Source organism: Lytechinus pictus, chromosome 14, assembly GCF_037042905.1.
Source record: "Lytechinus pictus isolate F3 Inbred chromosome 14, Lp3.0, whole genome shotgun sequence".
NCBI lineage: Eukaryota > Metazoa > Echinodermata > Echinoidea > Temnopleuroida > Toxopneustidae > Lytechinus > Lytechinus pictus.
The window spans coordinates 13,180,968-13,198,688 of NC_087258.1; the positions used below are offsets into that span (position 1 = coordinate 13,180,968).

The 17,721-nt window shown below is 37.0% G+C and overlaps 1 protein-coding gene across 1 annotated transcript; it reads left to right on the forward strand.

Annotated features, from left to right (window-relative positions):
- Window positions 1–8,291: 8,291 nt before the first annotated feature.
- On the forward strand, window positions 8,292–15,416 carry LOC129276601 (tubulin beta chain-like). Its single transcript, XM_054912987.2, has 3 exons — window positions 8,292–8,535; window positions 11,501–11,836; window positions 12,475–15,416. Exons 1-3 carry the CDS (start codon window positions 8,479–8,481, stop codon window positions 13,417–13,419), a joined length of 1,338 nt encoding a protein of 445 aa, XP_054768962.1. The 5' UTR covers window positions 8,292–8,478; the 3' UTR covers window positions 13,420–15,416.
- Window positions 15,417–17,721: the final 2,305 nt, after the last annotated feature.

A 17,721-nucleotide genomic window follows, 5' to 3' on the forward strand; every position in this document is an offset into this window, starting at 1 on the left:
TTGAAAGCTTGTATTCTGGTATGTACTGGATGTCTACTTACTTATATTGAAAGCTTCAGTACCCTCCTGAATTTAGTATTTAGTCTCGGAAAGGAAGAAAGAAATTTCATGATCAACCGCAGGTAGTTTGGCTTGTCAGAGGCTGTTTTTCTGTTTCTTTCATTGTTTATGTATACAATTTCATAATCCAAAAATTGTATTCAACTAGCCCGAAATTATCACGATTGATCGTAAAATTTTCATGTTCTCGATCCAGGAAGCTCAAATAGCTTCCTTTCCCAAATAGGAAAGGCCTCATTCCTGCGCAATACCGGTCCATACCCTCAAAAGTTTGCATGACTAACTCGAGCATGAATTATTATCGGACCTCTTGTACACCAAGTTTTATTTGTAGGAGTGGAGATGTGAATTGGAGACGAGGTGTGTGTGTGTGTGTGTTTGAGGATAACTAGGTGCGGGTGTGAATTGTGTTAGTGTGCGTGGGTGTGAGTGACCAGTCTGCATATGAATGTCCAAGTGTATGGTATAATCGTTGATGAGTAGTCCGAAGGGGGGGGGGGTGGGGGTGCAGCACGGGTGCTCACAATATACTGTGCTCCGGTGTTCCCCATGCACGCCATCACACATTAACCCTCATTAAACCGTGGAGGGGGGTCAAATTGACCCCCCCCCCAGTATATACTGGTCCGAAATAGCCCAGTTAAGATAGGGTTAAAGGGGATACTCTAGGCTGGAAGTAATGATCAGATATTAAAGTAAAATTAATGATCAGATATTTAAATAAAATTAGACTAACAACACACTGAAAATTTAATCAAAATTGGACAAGGAATAACAAAGTTATGACATTTTAAATCTATGTATTATTTTGGGAAAACGGTTCTCTGCATGTCGTCATTAATCACTGGCGTAAATCCCGGGGGGATGGGGGAATATATCTCCCCCACTTTTCGAGGAGGGGGAATGGCCTGTACAAACATCCCCCCCCCCAGTTTTTACGAAATAAATGAAAAAAAAATCACAAGAGATAATTGTTTTATTGGTGAAAATTCTTCCTAATATACCGCTTAACAAATAAAACAATATTATTGAATCATAAAATGCAAATAAGGAGCCAGTTCACCATTTCCAAACGAAATACTTATTTAACATTGAAGAGAAACCCCCGTTGGGAAGGGATTAAGATGGAATGTCAAAACATTTTGAATGTGATCTCTAATAAAACCATTAAACCATCATGGGGTAAAAAATATAATAATATTGGAGGGGTATTTGCCATATGGACATACAGTGGCGTAACTATGGGGGGCACATCCTCCCCATCGGCTGACCAAAAAAAAAAAAAAAAACGGGGAAAGGGGGAAAAGGAGAAAAGAGGGAGAAAGGAAGAGAAACGTAGTGGGAAAGAAAAAAATATTATTCATTCTAATGTTATATTATAATTATGTTATGTTACATTATACATAAACATTTTTATTATAACTTTGTGAAACATAATTTGCCCAGGGCCTACGTCTTCATTGTTCCTGGTGCTCGCATTGTCTGTTTAACGAGATATATAATCCTATTGTACTAAAACATCCCGTTTTCAAGTCAATATAAACCAAATATATTTCCTAGCACTTGAGTTATCATTGTTTTATGTAGTGACATGCATATGCTTTTTTTTCATGACTCAAAAAGTGATTGCCCTATGTTAAGGTCTTTGTATATATGAAACATTTCCTGTCCGTGATTACGTTCGCATTAGTGGATTTGTGAGATATGTCTGCTCTTCATGAATCGTTAAAATCAGTCCTTAAAATGTCCCTTCTTCTGATCTGAATATCAAAAAATTTCAGCTCGCGCTTCGCGCTCGCATCATTTGGTTAATGAAGTATGTATGGTCCTAGTTAATTCCTACAAAGAAACCTTAGAATGCCCCACTTCAGGTCTGAATTATCTAAGTTTTCAGCTCGCGCTTCGCGCTCGGTCTTTGTATATATGAAACATTTCCTGTCCGTGATTACGTTCGCATTAGTGGATTTGTGAGATATGTCTGCTCTTCATGAATCGTTAAAATCAGTCCTTAAAATGTCCCTTCTTCTGATCTGAATATCAAAAAATTTCAGCTCGCGCTTCGCGCTCGCATCATTTGGTTAATGAAGTATGTATGGTCCTAGTTAATTCCTACAAAGAAACCTTACAATGCCCCACTTCAGGTCTGAATTATCTAAGTTTTCAGCTCGCGCTTCGCGCTCGCATTGTTTATTAAGACAGGTACCTATCATGATTACACAAATTTGATTATAATGTCCCTTTTTAGGTCTGAATATAACAAAATTTCAGCTCGCGCTTCGTGCTCGCATTTTTTGATCAGTGAGATATATATCCGTTTAATGACATTGTCCTTAAAATGTCTCTATTAGGTCAGTATAACTGGCAACTGAGCGCGCTCACTAGCGCACTTACTCAGTGATTCAAAAATTTTGCTGGTGCCCCCCCCCCCCCATGCCGTGACCCATAGTACGCCACTGTGGACATATAAATGACAATTCCTTGCATATCTAAAAACATGATTGCAAAAAAATGCCAAAATATTTCAGTCATCCCCCACCCATCAACACGGATTTACGCCAGTGTCATTAATATACAATGAGCATATCCCCACTTATTCTTTTGTATTCTATAATGTGAAATGATGTTTATTCAAATTTTACCCACCAAAAATATTGGATTGACGACTGATTTAAATTCATAACATTCATTACTGCAACTTGTCTTGTTACAAAAGGATTAAAATATCAAATAATTGTGATTTCATGTAATGAAAGGAAAATGGGGATATGACATCGACCCGTCTAATGTTCATGACGGCGTGACGGTGCATATATTTATTTCACAAACTAAAGCTGAAATCTTAGTCAATAAGTTTTTAATTTTTATCAATTTTGATTAAATTTTCGGCGTTTTGGTGAGTGAATTTTACTCTTTTTATCTAGGAATGATTTTTTTCCCAGCATGCAGTACCCCTTCAAATATGGACTCCCAATGGCGTATCACGTCGGAGTAAAATTTGTCCTCTTACATCGGAAAACAAACCGTCATTGGCGTCGAATAATTGTATCTTAGTCGCAAAACTGCTTATTTTTTATATCTAAAAGCACAAGTATCTTAACAGTCGAACCGGCAGTCGAATAGAATGTCCTTTGTATTTAGCCACTACTGCACAGAGACTAACAAAATCCTCATTCCCTTCCCAATAATCACAAATGTTTAAAATCCAATTTTATCATGGCGCATTCACAATGGAGTTCACTTCTCGCATATGTCTGAAATTGTCGATTCCAAAACATGATTGTGCTACTGCTAGACATTCGTTACTGAGGCACTCCCCGGCCTCTTCTAACACAATATGCCTACAATATGTACTCCAGTTACGCATTCGGTTCCTTGAAGGAATAAATTTACATTTATTGGTTTTTAAAGGTTTCTCCATGGCTACACGGTGCAGATAGTCCATTGAAGAGACGATATTTTCTTCTCCCCGGGCCTGGGTCAGACACAAACAAAGGAAACAAAAACCACCAACCCTTGAATCCAACCTGCCAACGTGTAGTCCAATACGTGGAGATTTCCTTTTTAATATGGACTCTAATGATTGAGTGGGTGGTTTTGTTACAAAGGAAATCCTCAATTCTAGGAAAAAATGAATAGCAGAGGATAATCAGAAATCACTGGGTGCGAAACAACGTGTTCAGGAAGAAAACAATTCCATATTTTTTCCTCGTACATAACCGATTTGTCCTTCGCCTAACGAGTTTTCTACTTATGATACAGGAAGGTATAGAAGACGATTTAGCCATATGTATATTCATATACGCAGCATAGCTATTTTCGATAGAATGAAATGCCCGATTAAAGAGCACTGCTCTGAAATACACAAGGAAAATAAATATACACAAGAAAGGCAATTTAGAATGTTTTACAACCCAAAAGTATTTATAGGTGATAATAAAAACTAAAGAATGACCATTCCAAAATTGACGCCCCATAAGAAATTCCATATTTTCTTTCAGAATGAACAGTCCTAAGCCACTGTGCTTCAATATATTTGACGGTGAAGATTAGTTATCCTTATACCTTGGTCACATTTGCTCTACGGCGGCCGTACGGCGAGTCGAAAACAGCCGTTTTAACATTTTTTATCCAACTACATTATATGTGGTTTGAATCAAAATTAATAAAACGGCTGTTTTCGACTCGCCGTACGGCCGCCGTAGAGCAAATGTGACCAAGGTATTACTTGGGTGTTTTAGGGGTGGTTTTTCTTCATCGAAATGGAAAAGAAATTTTCGAGGTGTATTATTGATAAAGAAAGAAAAAGAAAAAACGCACACACTAATTAGAGGTGTGATAAGTTTTGTTCAGGGCTGCCATAAGTATTAAAACAAGACTTGACATGAATTATGACTATGTTTTGGGGGTTTTGGGGTTAGGGTCCAAGTAGTACCCTTCCTGTTTGCCGTCTTCTTTGTAATGTATTTCCAAAGGCCATTATCTTCGGTTTCATGTACCCATATTGACAAGTAAAAGAATATTTAAAAAAATAAGATAACAAAACTGGCAAGGCTGTTACTAGATAACCGATACATTTCTACCCAGCAGAAATTCAAGGAGATCCCTGGTAAACTGCATCCCTAGACTGAAAATAACATAATGCAATTCATGGCAAATGCAATTTCGAGACAGCAGAGCATGAGAGAGAGTGCACTGAATGAGGAAATACTTCACGCAATGCCGTCACCGTCTTCTGATACATGGATGCTACAATATTCGTATGTATGCATAGGCCTACTATGCCAAGTTTATAGTTCATACCGGCAATGACAGAAGGGAACAAGTAACAAAAGATGGAATCACAAACCAATTAATATTAGAATAATTAATCAATTTATACATCTGCAATTGTACTTTTTTCTATTATATTTGAAATAACGTATACGGCATTTTGTTTGTGTATGTAATCCCACGGTATTGTAAGTCTATTTCATTCTGTCTATGTGCATATGTATTTGTAATTTTGTAAACCCGATGTGAAATGAATTTCCTACACAGGACGATAATACATTCAATTCAATTCAAAAGTGATGTAAACGGGTAACGCTGCAACTGCAGACAGCACTGATATAACGCTGATAAGATTCCTTCTTGCGTGGTATATATCATGGCAGAAGAATGCTCGTGCAAATCTGACGCAGATGAGAACACTCAGTAAAAATCACTGGCGTACACAAGGGGGAGGGGGCGGGGGCAGGGGACTGGTTCCTGACTTGTACGTTCCCCAAAGGTTCCACGCTAAAAAAAAGGGGGAGGAAATAATTAAGGTAGAAAGAGTGAAAAAATATCATCTTTTGAAAGATTTAGCCTAAATAACATTTTGATTTTAAGGCGGCCGAATTTTTCGCTCACTCGCAACTTTTTATAAATTTTGCCCATATGTGCCCCCTCAAAATCTTGGTTCATTCAATGGCACAAAATGATGTGAAAATACCGATCACTCAATGTACTAGTTGCCTATGTTACTTGCTGTCTTTTGCCATTGAAGCGCATTATTTCAACTGTAGGCCTGCATGACATGGCCGTGCATGCAGTATGAAGACAGATGCATGGATACAATACATCTGGAATGTTGGCTCGTACACCAATAATTAATTGGTTTATGACCAATATATGACGAAGATATTCCATAAACAATGACAAATGATCCTTGAGTCACTGTGTACGTGTGTCTCCTGACCCCTGCTGAATATGTGACGATGTTCTGTGCTTTTGGCAGTGCAAGTTTAGGCCTATATAACTTGATGGTGTATATATTGATAAACACAACAATGCATCTCCATGAGGGGCTGCGGAAACAGAGATGGGGGGGGGGGGGGGGCTCGGCCCCTTCTTTTTCATTAACGTTTAGAAAACGTTAAAAACGACCTCATATTCTTTGCCTCCTGAAATTGACACGTAACTGTCCCTATATCCGTTTCTCGTTTATTATAGGGATATCATTGTCTTGTTTAATAACAAACCCAATTATTGAAGTAGGCCTATACTGATTGAAAACTGTATCTTTCATTCCTTAGACCGGATGTGGATGTTGATTTTCTTGTGATGAACCACATATCTTCCTACTCATAATTATGATAAATATAGCCTGATAAAGATCTTGTCCAAAGTTTATTTTGCCGATGGCGTATATAGAGGGGGGGGGGGGGATTGGTGCACTTGACCCCGAAGAGCTTTACGACTAAGAAAACAAAAGATAAAAAGAAGGAGAAAACTAGAAAAGGAAAGGAAAGGGTGAATATTATACTGTCTAATGATTATATAGGCCTAAATGTAAACACATTATAAATTGTCTAAATATGTCAAGAAGCTATCACAAAAATAATTTTCAATTTTAAAGGTTAATTTCATATTATATGCTTAATATTATGGCAAAATCTATCACAAAATTATTTTTCGTTAAAAAAGGTGAACTAGCTCAACGTTTAAAAATCTTACCCCATTCTCCACGGTACGTGCCCCTCAAAGGTGTTGACTAATAACGCTTCTGTACTTTGTCGAAAGTTGAAACGGATTAGGGTAATGATATATGATTCCTTCTCCCGTTGAAAGTGGCTTTAACCCGTTGGACACTGAGCCCTGAGCCCCTATGCGACAGACTGGTGTCTATGGAAAACGTGTGCTATATCGAAATCATTCGGTCTCCAACAGGTTAAGAAGTTAAAAAATTGCTATATACCAGGGGCTGCAGAAACAGGTTTGGAAGTGGGGAAGGGGGCTGACCACAGGAAATTACAACCAGATGGTAATTCGGTTTCATAGTTTCTTTACACGATTTAAAAAAAAAAGGTGTTTGTGTGTGTGTGTGTGTGTGTGTGTGGGGGGGGGGCTTCACTTCAGCCCCCCGTTCCGCGGCCCCTGTGTATAGGGTTCTTTCTAAATACAGTGCAGCGTTGGGATTCGGACCCCGGATCTCGTCGTCAACAGCATCGAACCGCAGCACCAAATAATACAACACCGCTGTTGATATTTAGTCTTCTGAAAATAATAAGACACATGTAATACAATTTATTGTGCCAGGTGCTTCTTTATTGGATAACGATTCAACACATAATACCACAATCACGATACCAGGTTCATATTCTTTACGATGTGATGAAATTCATTATATTCAATAATAAAACTACATTATCAGCTTCATAATGATTTAATCTGAGAAAAATATATAAATCTAATAACTGCGACAAAGGGGAGCAGGCAGGTGGATTTTTACGTAACCCTAGGTTACTGTAGCTGTTTACTCGACCTAATATTGAAGTTCTCTTTATGTATATGTCAATAAAACTGACCTAGCTATGTTTGCACGAATTAATTAGATGGACAGATTGATTCGTTATCGATAATAAGGGATCATCTGAAAACTTCAAAATGGAATTTCTGCAGTTACGAATAAAGTCAGGGTGTTTTTATAATATTTCGAGTCATATTTATCTTTTTACCCGTTTCGCTGCATAATAGTGCTATAGGTCCTCTTCCATGATATATATTTTTTAAATTCAGATTAAAACGTGGTTCACACATTTTGAATAACTGAAGATGCAGGGGGAGTTGTTTGATGCCTCATATGAAAATGTAAAATAAAATAGATTAATCCCGGGACAGCGCAAGCAATTAAGACCACTGTTTTCCCTCTTCTTCTGGAAACATTACAGACGACCGTCTGGTCGATTATTGTTCTCATATATAATTTCTTGTTTCCAAATTTATGATGTAATATATCAACTTTGTATGTATTTATATAGATTTGAGTCAAACGTTCGAACTATTAAAGGGGAAGTTCACCCTGACAAAAAGTTTCCGGAAAATATAGCAAAAAAAAGTAATAAAAAAATATGGGCGAAGGTTTGAGGAAAACCCATCAAAGAAAAAAAGAGTATTAGAATTTCAATTATTTGATGTGTGATGTCATATGCGAAAAGCTTTCCTACATGTACCGTATGATAAATATCAATGAAATGTAAAACTAAAAAATTTGTAATTTTTGATAACTTTCTCAATCTTTAATGGATTTTCCTCAAATCTTCACGTATATTATTTCTCTGCTATTTTTACAACAAAATTTTTCGTCAGGGTAAAATTCCCCTTTAATTCTGAATTGAAACAAAACTCCTGTCAGTCGAATATCTTTGTAGAAGGTCCCTTAGTAATTTGCATGGGTCTTGACACCTTTCTCAACGACGAGGGCGCACGCCGCAGAATCTTTTCGGAAAATTACGTGATAGCCAATTCCTCTGTAAATAAAAGGGCGTGTTCTCTCTCCATCTCTTGCAGAATAAATCACTGCAGTAGATACAGCCACAGCTGCATTGGAGAAATTCCTATCATTTCCAAATTGGTATAGGCCTAGGTTTCTGATTGAAACTAAAAAACAGTCCAACCATGCGTGAAATTGTGCATATCCAAGCTGGACAATGTGGCAACCAAATCGGGGCAAAGGTAAGAGGATTTTTGTGTTAATGTATTTTCCTTAACATAAAATCACCATGTCAAAAAATAAAACTGTCAAGACTGGCTTTATTGTTTTCATCACGAAACTGTCTTAATCTATTTTTTGATATTGGGAAAACGTGTAAAAGTTTAAAATAATTCCATTCAATAATTATTAAGACTCACAAATCTTGATAAAAACTGTCACTGTCAGTGTTTTTTTAATTATGTATACCTGAAATGGGCATCTCACCCCGCATGTGATCAGTCAGACCTTGGGTGCTTTAATTTTCTTTCACAAAGAAACATATTTTCACGTTTTCATTTTTTTTGTCAGGAATGCTACAAAATAAGCACTCACTTTGTGTATACCTTCTATAATGTATCTATTATGGATATAACTGATTTAGAAAATAAAATTAACTGACTCGGAAGGCCGTGCATGTTTTGCATATACCTTAATCAAGTTACTTTAAAATCCAATATTGTAATATGGTAGACTGGCATATAAATGAAGCCGCAATTATGGAGATCAATAAGATTAATCATTAAAGCCAACTGCTAAATGATATTATGTCGGCACTTAGGATTATATAACAGTAGCAGCTGTAGTCATATTTACTTAATTACTCAATTGTACTTCATGTCTCTGTGTGTATATCACTTATTAGCACATGGAGGACCTGGTAGTAAAGAGAGACTTCGATCATCATACGTATCACCCTCCTAAACCATAGCGCATTATATGGTGTCACATGTCACATGTGCATGATTACAGTTGGGCGATATTCAGCAATTGTGTCATATTCAAATCATAAAAATGGGTTCTTAACGAATATTTTAAAGATTCCAATTGGCATCACTATCCGGTCGGATTTTGAAATTTAATGGATGAAATGAATGGTGATGCTGAAAATTATCCATTTTGCTCATTAAGTCGGGTTACGTTAATAGCTTAGAGAATGGCAGATATGCCTGCATCACTTCTAAAACGATATGTGGGCTGTGATTGTCGAGAATACGTTAAAAATGCAGCTTGCCCAAAACATGCGACGATTTGCATCCTGAGCTGTAAGGAGATATACCTTCCTGATTATTCATGAACATCCTACATGCATGAAAAGTAATTACATGACGACCAATAAAATAAGGCTGCTGCCGTATATGCGGCTAAAGAGCTAGGCAGCGATTGTGTTTATCCATCACGAATCACACGTTTATTTCTGACTCATTTACTAGTGTGAATGATTCATGAATGCGATCCATTTCACTATCTATATTATAAATCTCCCCGCGAGCCGGCTTGTACGAATTCACGATGGTGCATGTGATCATGCAGGAATCGAATATATGTGCATTTTAAATGAGGCGGGAACGTTCATTAGATTACCCGAGGAGTGAGTTATGCGATGAGTCATCGTGCCCCCGTTGACTGGCAGGGCTCGCGTGACTCATCGCTCATGTAAACTGCGCATGCGCAGAGTGCAATAATGAAACTATTGCACTGTTTCGATAATACATGTCTCGCCGATATGCATGATACTTTCAGGTCTTTTTAGGGATTTTCAGGTCATTTTTTCTGAAATATTTCAGCTCGCGCTTCGTGCTCGCATAATTGATACAGTCCTTATTAGTGCCTAGTTTTGTAGAAATAAAGTTATATTATACCCCTCCCCCACTGGCATGCAGACGTGGGGTTCGGAGGCCATGCACCCCCCCCAAAAAAAAGACAGTTTCACGGCCAAAAAAGGAGAAAAGAAAGAAATGAGAGGACAATGGGTGAAATAAGATATTTTTTTAAATATTCATGTCAAAATCTATCACAAAATTATCAAAATGGTAAAATTCTTCGCTCGCTCGCAGCTTTTTTTAATGATAAATTTCACTTTATGCCATGTCTGGTCCCTAAAACGTTCGGTTATGTCACACCCCCCTCCCCCTTCAAACTAAAAGAAAAAAAAAATCCCTCACAGAGAACAATGTTTGTGTCGGTCATCTCCCCAACCTATGTAGGTCACAATTATTCTTGAGGAATACTTGAGAGGCTAATGAGTTGCAAATAACTGGACTCTTCGGCAATCATTTTGAGGTCATTCTACTTCCATATCGCTAGCATTTAAAGGGGAAGTTCATGCACCCTGACGAAAAGTTTGTTGTAAACATACCATAACAAGAATAAAAGATATTTAATGGAGGTTTGAGGAAAATCCGGCAAAGATTAGGAAAGTTATTAGATTTTTATTAAGTTTTTATTTCATTTGTGACGTTTTAAACGAGCAGCTGCTCCCTATGCTATGTCATATAAAATGCATTTAGTTTATTTTCTTTCAGGTGCTGGTGTGGAATAATTTGTCTATTGATTTGCTGAAGGTTCAATAAACCCCACTTTTAGATAATGTAATTCATTGATTTTTTTTCAAATTCATGATACATGGGAAGATGCTCGTAAAATATGACGTCGAATAAACAATTATTCCTTTGATTAAGCTACCATGACCGTGGTTGATGATTAAACTGCAAAACATATTTTGACGGGATCCCTCATACCAGTTGAGCAATGACTATGGCACGCCATGTGAGAATAAATTAAAATATCATTGCACTGCAGTAGATGATTTGTTTTTAAAAAATGTATTTTTTTGTGAAAAACGAATAACATTTTTCTTAAAAATGAAAAATATATTTCCAAAAGTGAACCGTAACGGTAAATATGTCTAAAAAATCATTCGTTAGAAATTTATTTCACTTAGAGAAAATGCATTTCGCTTTTCCCCCAAAACATATGTCTTTTTTCATAAAAGAAAAATGTATACACTTTCACAAAAATATACGCTTCTCACGAAAGTATATTTCACTTTTTCACAAAGATATATTTCGCTGGTCTCGAATATATATGTTTTTAAGAATATATTTGCCGTGTCTAGCAAGATCTTTGGAAATTCTTATATACATTCTTTATGTTTTATCTTTATAGTTCTGGGAAGTGATCTCTGATGAACACGGCATTGACCCTACCGGTACCTACCATGGCGACTCTGATCTCCAACTCGAGCGCATCAATGTCTATTACAATGAGGCTACCGGCGGCAAGTACGTTCCCCGAGCCGTGCTCGTCGATCTCGAGCCAGGCACCATGGACTCGGTCCGGTCAGGTCCATTTGGTCAGATCTTCAGACCAGATAACTTTGTCTTTGGCCAGAGCGGTGCAGGGAACAACTGGGCAAAGGGACATTACACAGAGGGTGCAGAACTTATCGATTCTGTGCTGGATGTTGTCAGAAAAGAAGCAGAAAGCTGTGACTGTCTTCAGGTATTTTCAACGATGACATTCTATACTCAAGTTCTTGTGCACATTTCACTCAGTTTTGGACATGTTAGATTGTGAACCATATTTTAATTTCAAGGTACCACATGATCCATTGTTTGTGGATGGCGATTTAAGCTCACAAAATACTTACAATGGCCCATCGCCTTCCGATGGCTCTGAGAAAGGGTCATAGTTTAAACATGAACCTACTAGTAGGTCCATGGTTTAAACATGGTAGTTATGAATATTGTGTAAATGAAGGAGATGAGAGGGCATGATTCATCATAAGAATTATTGGCAAGTCATTTTTTTAAACCAGGCATTCCCTAAGATTCACAATCATAAAAACATATTCACGTGACAGCTGTAATTGCTGAAATGTTTGTCCATAAAATACGTTGAACATGATTCATGGACGAAATAAATAAACTATATTACAATGTTGCTAAAATTGAATTGAAATTGCATACCAAGATAAAATTTCAAAAAATCATGCATAATGCAAAATTTCTGAAAGGGGTCGAGGTTTAAGGAAGCTCCTTGGGGTAAAAGATTTTTGAAGAATTCATATAGAACCTAATTCTTGACCGTTTCATTAAGACACGCTACTAGCTGTAAAATTGTCGTTTGCTTTTGTACAGGGATTCCAACTGACCCATTCGCTTGGTGGAGGCACTGGTTCTGGCATGGGAACGCTCCTGATCAGCAAGATCCGTGAGGAATACCCAGACCGCATCATGAACACATTCAGCGTGGTACCATCTCCTAAGGTGTCTGATACTGTTGTTGAACCTTACAACGCAACCCTATCCGTCCATCAGCTCGTTGAAAACACAGATGAATCATTCTGCATTGACAACGAGGCCCTCTACGACATCTGCTTCCGTACCCTAAAGCTCACCACACCCACCTATGGTGACCTGAACCATCTTGTCTCTGCCACCATGAGTGGTGTCACGACCTGCCTCCGATTCCCTGGCCAACTCAACGCTGATCTCCGCAAACTTGCCGTCAACATGGTTCCCTTCCCACGTCTTCACTTCTTCATGCCTGGCTTCGCTCCTCTCACTAGTCGTGGTAGTCAACAGTACCGTTCCCTCACCGTACCCGAGCTTACCCAACAGATGTTCGATGCCAAGAACATGATGGCTGCCTGTGATCCTCGACATGGACGCTACCTGACGGTTGCCGCAATTTTCCGTGGTCGTATGTCCATGAAGGAGGTCGATGAACAGATGCTCAACGTTCAGAACAAGAACAGCAGTTACTTCGTAGAATGGATCCCAAACAATGTCAAGACCGCTGTCTGTGACATCCCTCCCCGTGGTCTTAAGATGGCTGCCACTTTCATTGGCAATAGCACCGCCATTCAAGAACTTTTTAAGCGCATCTCTGAGCAGTTCACTGCTATGTTCAGACGAAAGGCCTTCCTTCATTGGTACACTGGTGAGGGTATGGACGAGATGGAGTTCACCGAGGCTGAGAGCAACATGAATGACTTGGTGTCTGAGTACCAACAGTACCAGGATGCCACCGCAGAGGAGGAGGGAGAGTTTGAAGAGGAAGAAGGAGAAGAAGAAGCATGAGCGCATGTATATTATAAAAGCATAGGAATGTAAAACTCAATATTTAATATCTATATAGTTTTTTTGTGTAAAACATTTTATTTAAATGAAAGTATTTAAGTATGCCCATCATGACTTTTTGGAGATCTTCTCTTTCTTCCATCAATAACGCTTTGTTTCAACGTGCCCGGAACGTAAACACGTAAACTGGTGATTGTCCTCGTTCAGTAATATTGTTCTTTTCCAATTCTCTCTTTCTCGAATTTTCTTCGCGATAATTCAATAATTTCATTATTTTATGATTCAATATTCATTATAATGTATAATGGGTGATTTCTCTTACAGTACTTGAGTGTGTAATGATTTTTTGAACAGATTATTCACTATTGATACATATATTAATATTTATTTTCAAACTGCCAGATCACGTCGATATATTGCTACTTATATAGTTATATCCATCGATGTTTAATTGCATGAGGTAATAAATTGTGATGTATATTGTTAACAATGTTTGCCCTGAGGTGGGAATAATGTTTTCTTCATATTGTATCGATAAAGTAAATGTGCAATACGTCTTTTTTTTTTATTAAATCAAAGTAAGACACATGGAGTTCATTCAATAGAACTATAATAATTATCATTAAAAGTTTATATAATGTCATTGATACCCACTCAAAGAAAAAACCAAAATAAAACAAAACAAACAAAACCATCGGAAAACCTAACTTGCGAAAATATTACAAAAGTAATGTTTAAGATGAAGCTTTGTATGACATAAGATTCGACTAATTACTATGAATATTAGCTCGATGGAAAAGGGTCTCTTTCGGCTCGAGAAAATAATTATCTTCAATCATTATGACCGTTACATCGTAAATGTCGATATTCTGCATTTCCAGTCCGTGCGGCTTCTGTCAAGTAAACATTGTGTAACTTGTGAAAATAAATGGCGATGCTTAAAACAAATAAGGTATTTATAAATGTTTATTCTTATTGGCTTTGTTGAATACGCTCAAATGAAATGGGATGCGGTAATGCAGATTATGGTACACTTTAAGAACTTTTTTAACCGACCCAAAAGTTGGTTAATAATGAAGAAACGACCAAACTGTTGGTTGAAAAAAATGCAATCCATTTTGAACGCATTTTTTTTTTTTTTTATATATATATATATATTTTTTTGGGGGGGGTTCAACCAGGAGTTTGTAGGTTATTTAAATCAACTGGATTGGTTAGAAGTCTATGTTTGTACCTTAGCTTTATCCTAAATTATTAAAAGTGAAGAAGTGGGTCACAAGTTCTGATCTATCTCTTTCTCTTTTTTTTCTTTATCATACTTTGTTTATATTGTAAAAGCCTAAATTTTTGCCCTTTTCTGTAGCATCATTGTTTAATTTCTTGATTTAAATGTTTTGTTGTTTAAATTTTTGTTTGGGAGTTTAATTAATTTATTGTTTTCATTTTCTCTTGGGGGTGTTAGTGCTTGGGGTATAACAGTCAACACTGGATATTCGTCTTCTTCCTTTTGCTCAATATTTCCATTTGCGTCATACATTTTATCACTTTTGATTCTTTTTTCCAAAATTATATGCCTATCTATAAATAAAAATTCTAATGTCTAGAGTGGAAAAGTGAGGGGCATATTTTCACTTTATGGGCGTGCCTGTATATGTGCGTGTGTGTCCCCCACATCTCCCTCTTACTGAAACTACTATTTTCTCTCTTTCTCATGCAGTTAATTCCCTTTTTCTTGCTATCGCTTTGTGAAACGTTGTGTAGGTGTGTGTGCACACCCCTCTACCATCACTCAAACCCTCCTCCTTACTTCATATCCCTCTGTTTGATTCTTGTTCTTGTTATCACTCTCGGTGATGATGTGCGTGTGTCTGTGTGTGTAAGAGAGAATGAATGTGGGTGTGTGATTACGTGGGCAGATGAGGAAGGGTGTGTAAGAGGGTATGTGCGAGTTTGTACTGGTGTTCTTCTTCCTGTATGATCTTTGGTCATCCGCCACTACAAAAAAAAACAATAACAAAGAAAACCATGAATTAAAAGTAGAGTCTGGATCATGAAAGGACTGTTTACAGAAATTCATAAAAAGCATACGTATCTCACCAGGGGCGCTAAGCGCGAACTGCAGATCTTTGATATTTAAACCTCAGAAGCGCGGGACAATCTAACTGATCATGAACAAGATATCTCACACATAATAAAAACATGATCCAAAAGGCGGGTAGTCGGATGGTCCGAATGTTCACCTATGGTCAGGTTTTATTATGGTCCGACCAAGTTTATGCAAAGTAACTGGGATGTCGAATCAGATATTGCTTAGAGTTTATCGTTGACGTGAAAATGACCAATGACCAACGTGGTAAACTGTTCTCTTAATCGGCCGTGATGGATGGAATGGGATAGCATCACTGTAACGATGGCGACTGTGGATCGTGAAATAAGCAATTGCAAAAGAAACCTTGAAGTTCATTACCAACTCGGTCATTGGGAATGCATCGTCGTATACATGGCAACTGCGATGCAGAAAGAGGGAATTCATCGGAGAGCTCTTTCTTTAGTAATTTGTAGTAATTTATATTTTATTCGTTGGTCCAGCAGAAAAAAACCTGTTTGATGGAAGTAATACCATTCATATTCGAAATATGTACCCTTTCAACGCAAATAGAATCGGAATGATATAAAAACATAAATAACATCATCGTCATCTAAGGCAATAGGCTACATTAATTGAAATTCCATTTTAATTGCGAGTGTAAATTCTCACGCCGCCCCAAACGTAAATCATTATTTATTTAGATATAAATATTTCAACCCGGAGCATCCTTTAACGAGTTGAATTGCATATGATACATTTGAATGTAACTAAACTACGTGCGTCGTGGTCTAGTGGTTAAGATTCTCGTCTTTCAATCTGAAGGATGTGGGTTCGATTCCAAGACATGGCGTGTTTTCCTTCAGAAAGAAATTTATCCAACACCAGAATCGGTAGACTAGCTTAGCCGGGGTAATATAGGAGCACCTTGAGCACCTATCAAGGTGGATACGTGCGCTATACAAATCCTATATTATTATTATTATTATCTTTATTCTAGCGCGGGTGATTATCCCTTTAATCGCACAAAATAGACTATATCAATCACAATACCAATAGAGAGAGAGAGAGATAGATTGTCATTGTCTTATGGGAGTTTACTCTCTATTTGTATCTATAGAAACGCGAGTTCCATAAATTATTTCAATATCAAGTATGTCCTTGCTTCTGCTTATGTCATTTCGGAATCAACCAGTCATTAATAAAGCAATGAGCTCTCGTTCTATCAATTTGCGAATAGACGATTGCTTATTCATTTGTATTCTACAGTACGCATACTCTAAGTGGTATACTGTTACATAAAATTATGGACAATTTGATAAATGTCGGATGTTTAATCCGCATTTGCTGGTTTTGATAATCATTTTTTACTCTTTTTCTTGCCTCAAGTATCATTTCGTTGATTATAAGTGGCATCGTATAATCCTAATATCTAAATATGTGCCCATTCATGAAACTACCGAAAACATTTATTTTACATCCTCGCTCACTACGCTCAATCGCATTGACATAAAAAAAATAGTTACATTCAAATGTATCCTATGCACTTCAACTCGTTAAACAACGATCCGGGTTTAATAAATATTAATATCTAAATTAATAGAATAAAATTCATCGAGCAAAATGCTAAAAAAAAAAATCAAAATCTGATAACATCAAAATCAAAATCTGATAACAAATAGCGAAGTTATTTAAAATTTTAAAGTTTAGCAATGTATTGTGAAAACAGTTATATGCTCGTCGTCATGAATATTCATTACGTGGACTGATGATGTCACATCTCCACTTTCCTTTTTCTTGTGTTATTACATGAAATCATAATTGTTTCATTTTTCATACATTACTTGTGTGAATGATATGTCTCACTTGTAATGAAATAAGTTGCACCAATGAATATCTTTTAATGCACTTAATTAGTTGTTATTCCAATATTTTTGGTTCTTGAAGGAAAAAACAAACAAACCTAATTTCATATAATAAAATACAAAAGAACAAATGGAGATTCGACACCATCAGTTTGCTCATTGAATATTCATAAAGACATGCCTAGAACTGTTTCACCGGAATAACGCAAATCTTTAAAATGCCATAATTGTTATTCCGAGTCCGATTTTGATCAATTTTTTCAGTGTTTTGTTTATCCTGTTTTTCTTAATCTGTTCAAATCATATTATTTTCAACATGGAGTAATCCTTTAAAGAGGCAAAATTGGACTT

Coding starts and splice junctions, on each gene's coding strand:
- LOC129276601 (XM_054912987.2), top strand. CDS start 8,479: ATGCGTGAAATTGTGCATATCCAAGCTGGACAATGTGGCAACCAAATC. Junction 8,536..11,500: donor GCAACCAAATCGGGGCAAAG/GTAAGAGGATTT, acceptor TTATCTTTATAG/TTCTGGGAAGTGATCTCTGA. Junction 11,837..12,474: donor AAAGCTGTGACTGTCTTCAG/GTATTTTCAACG, acceptor GCTTTTGTACAG/GGATTCCAACTGACCCATTC.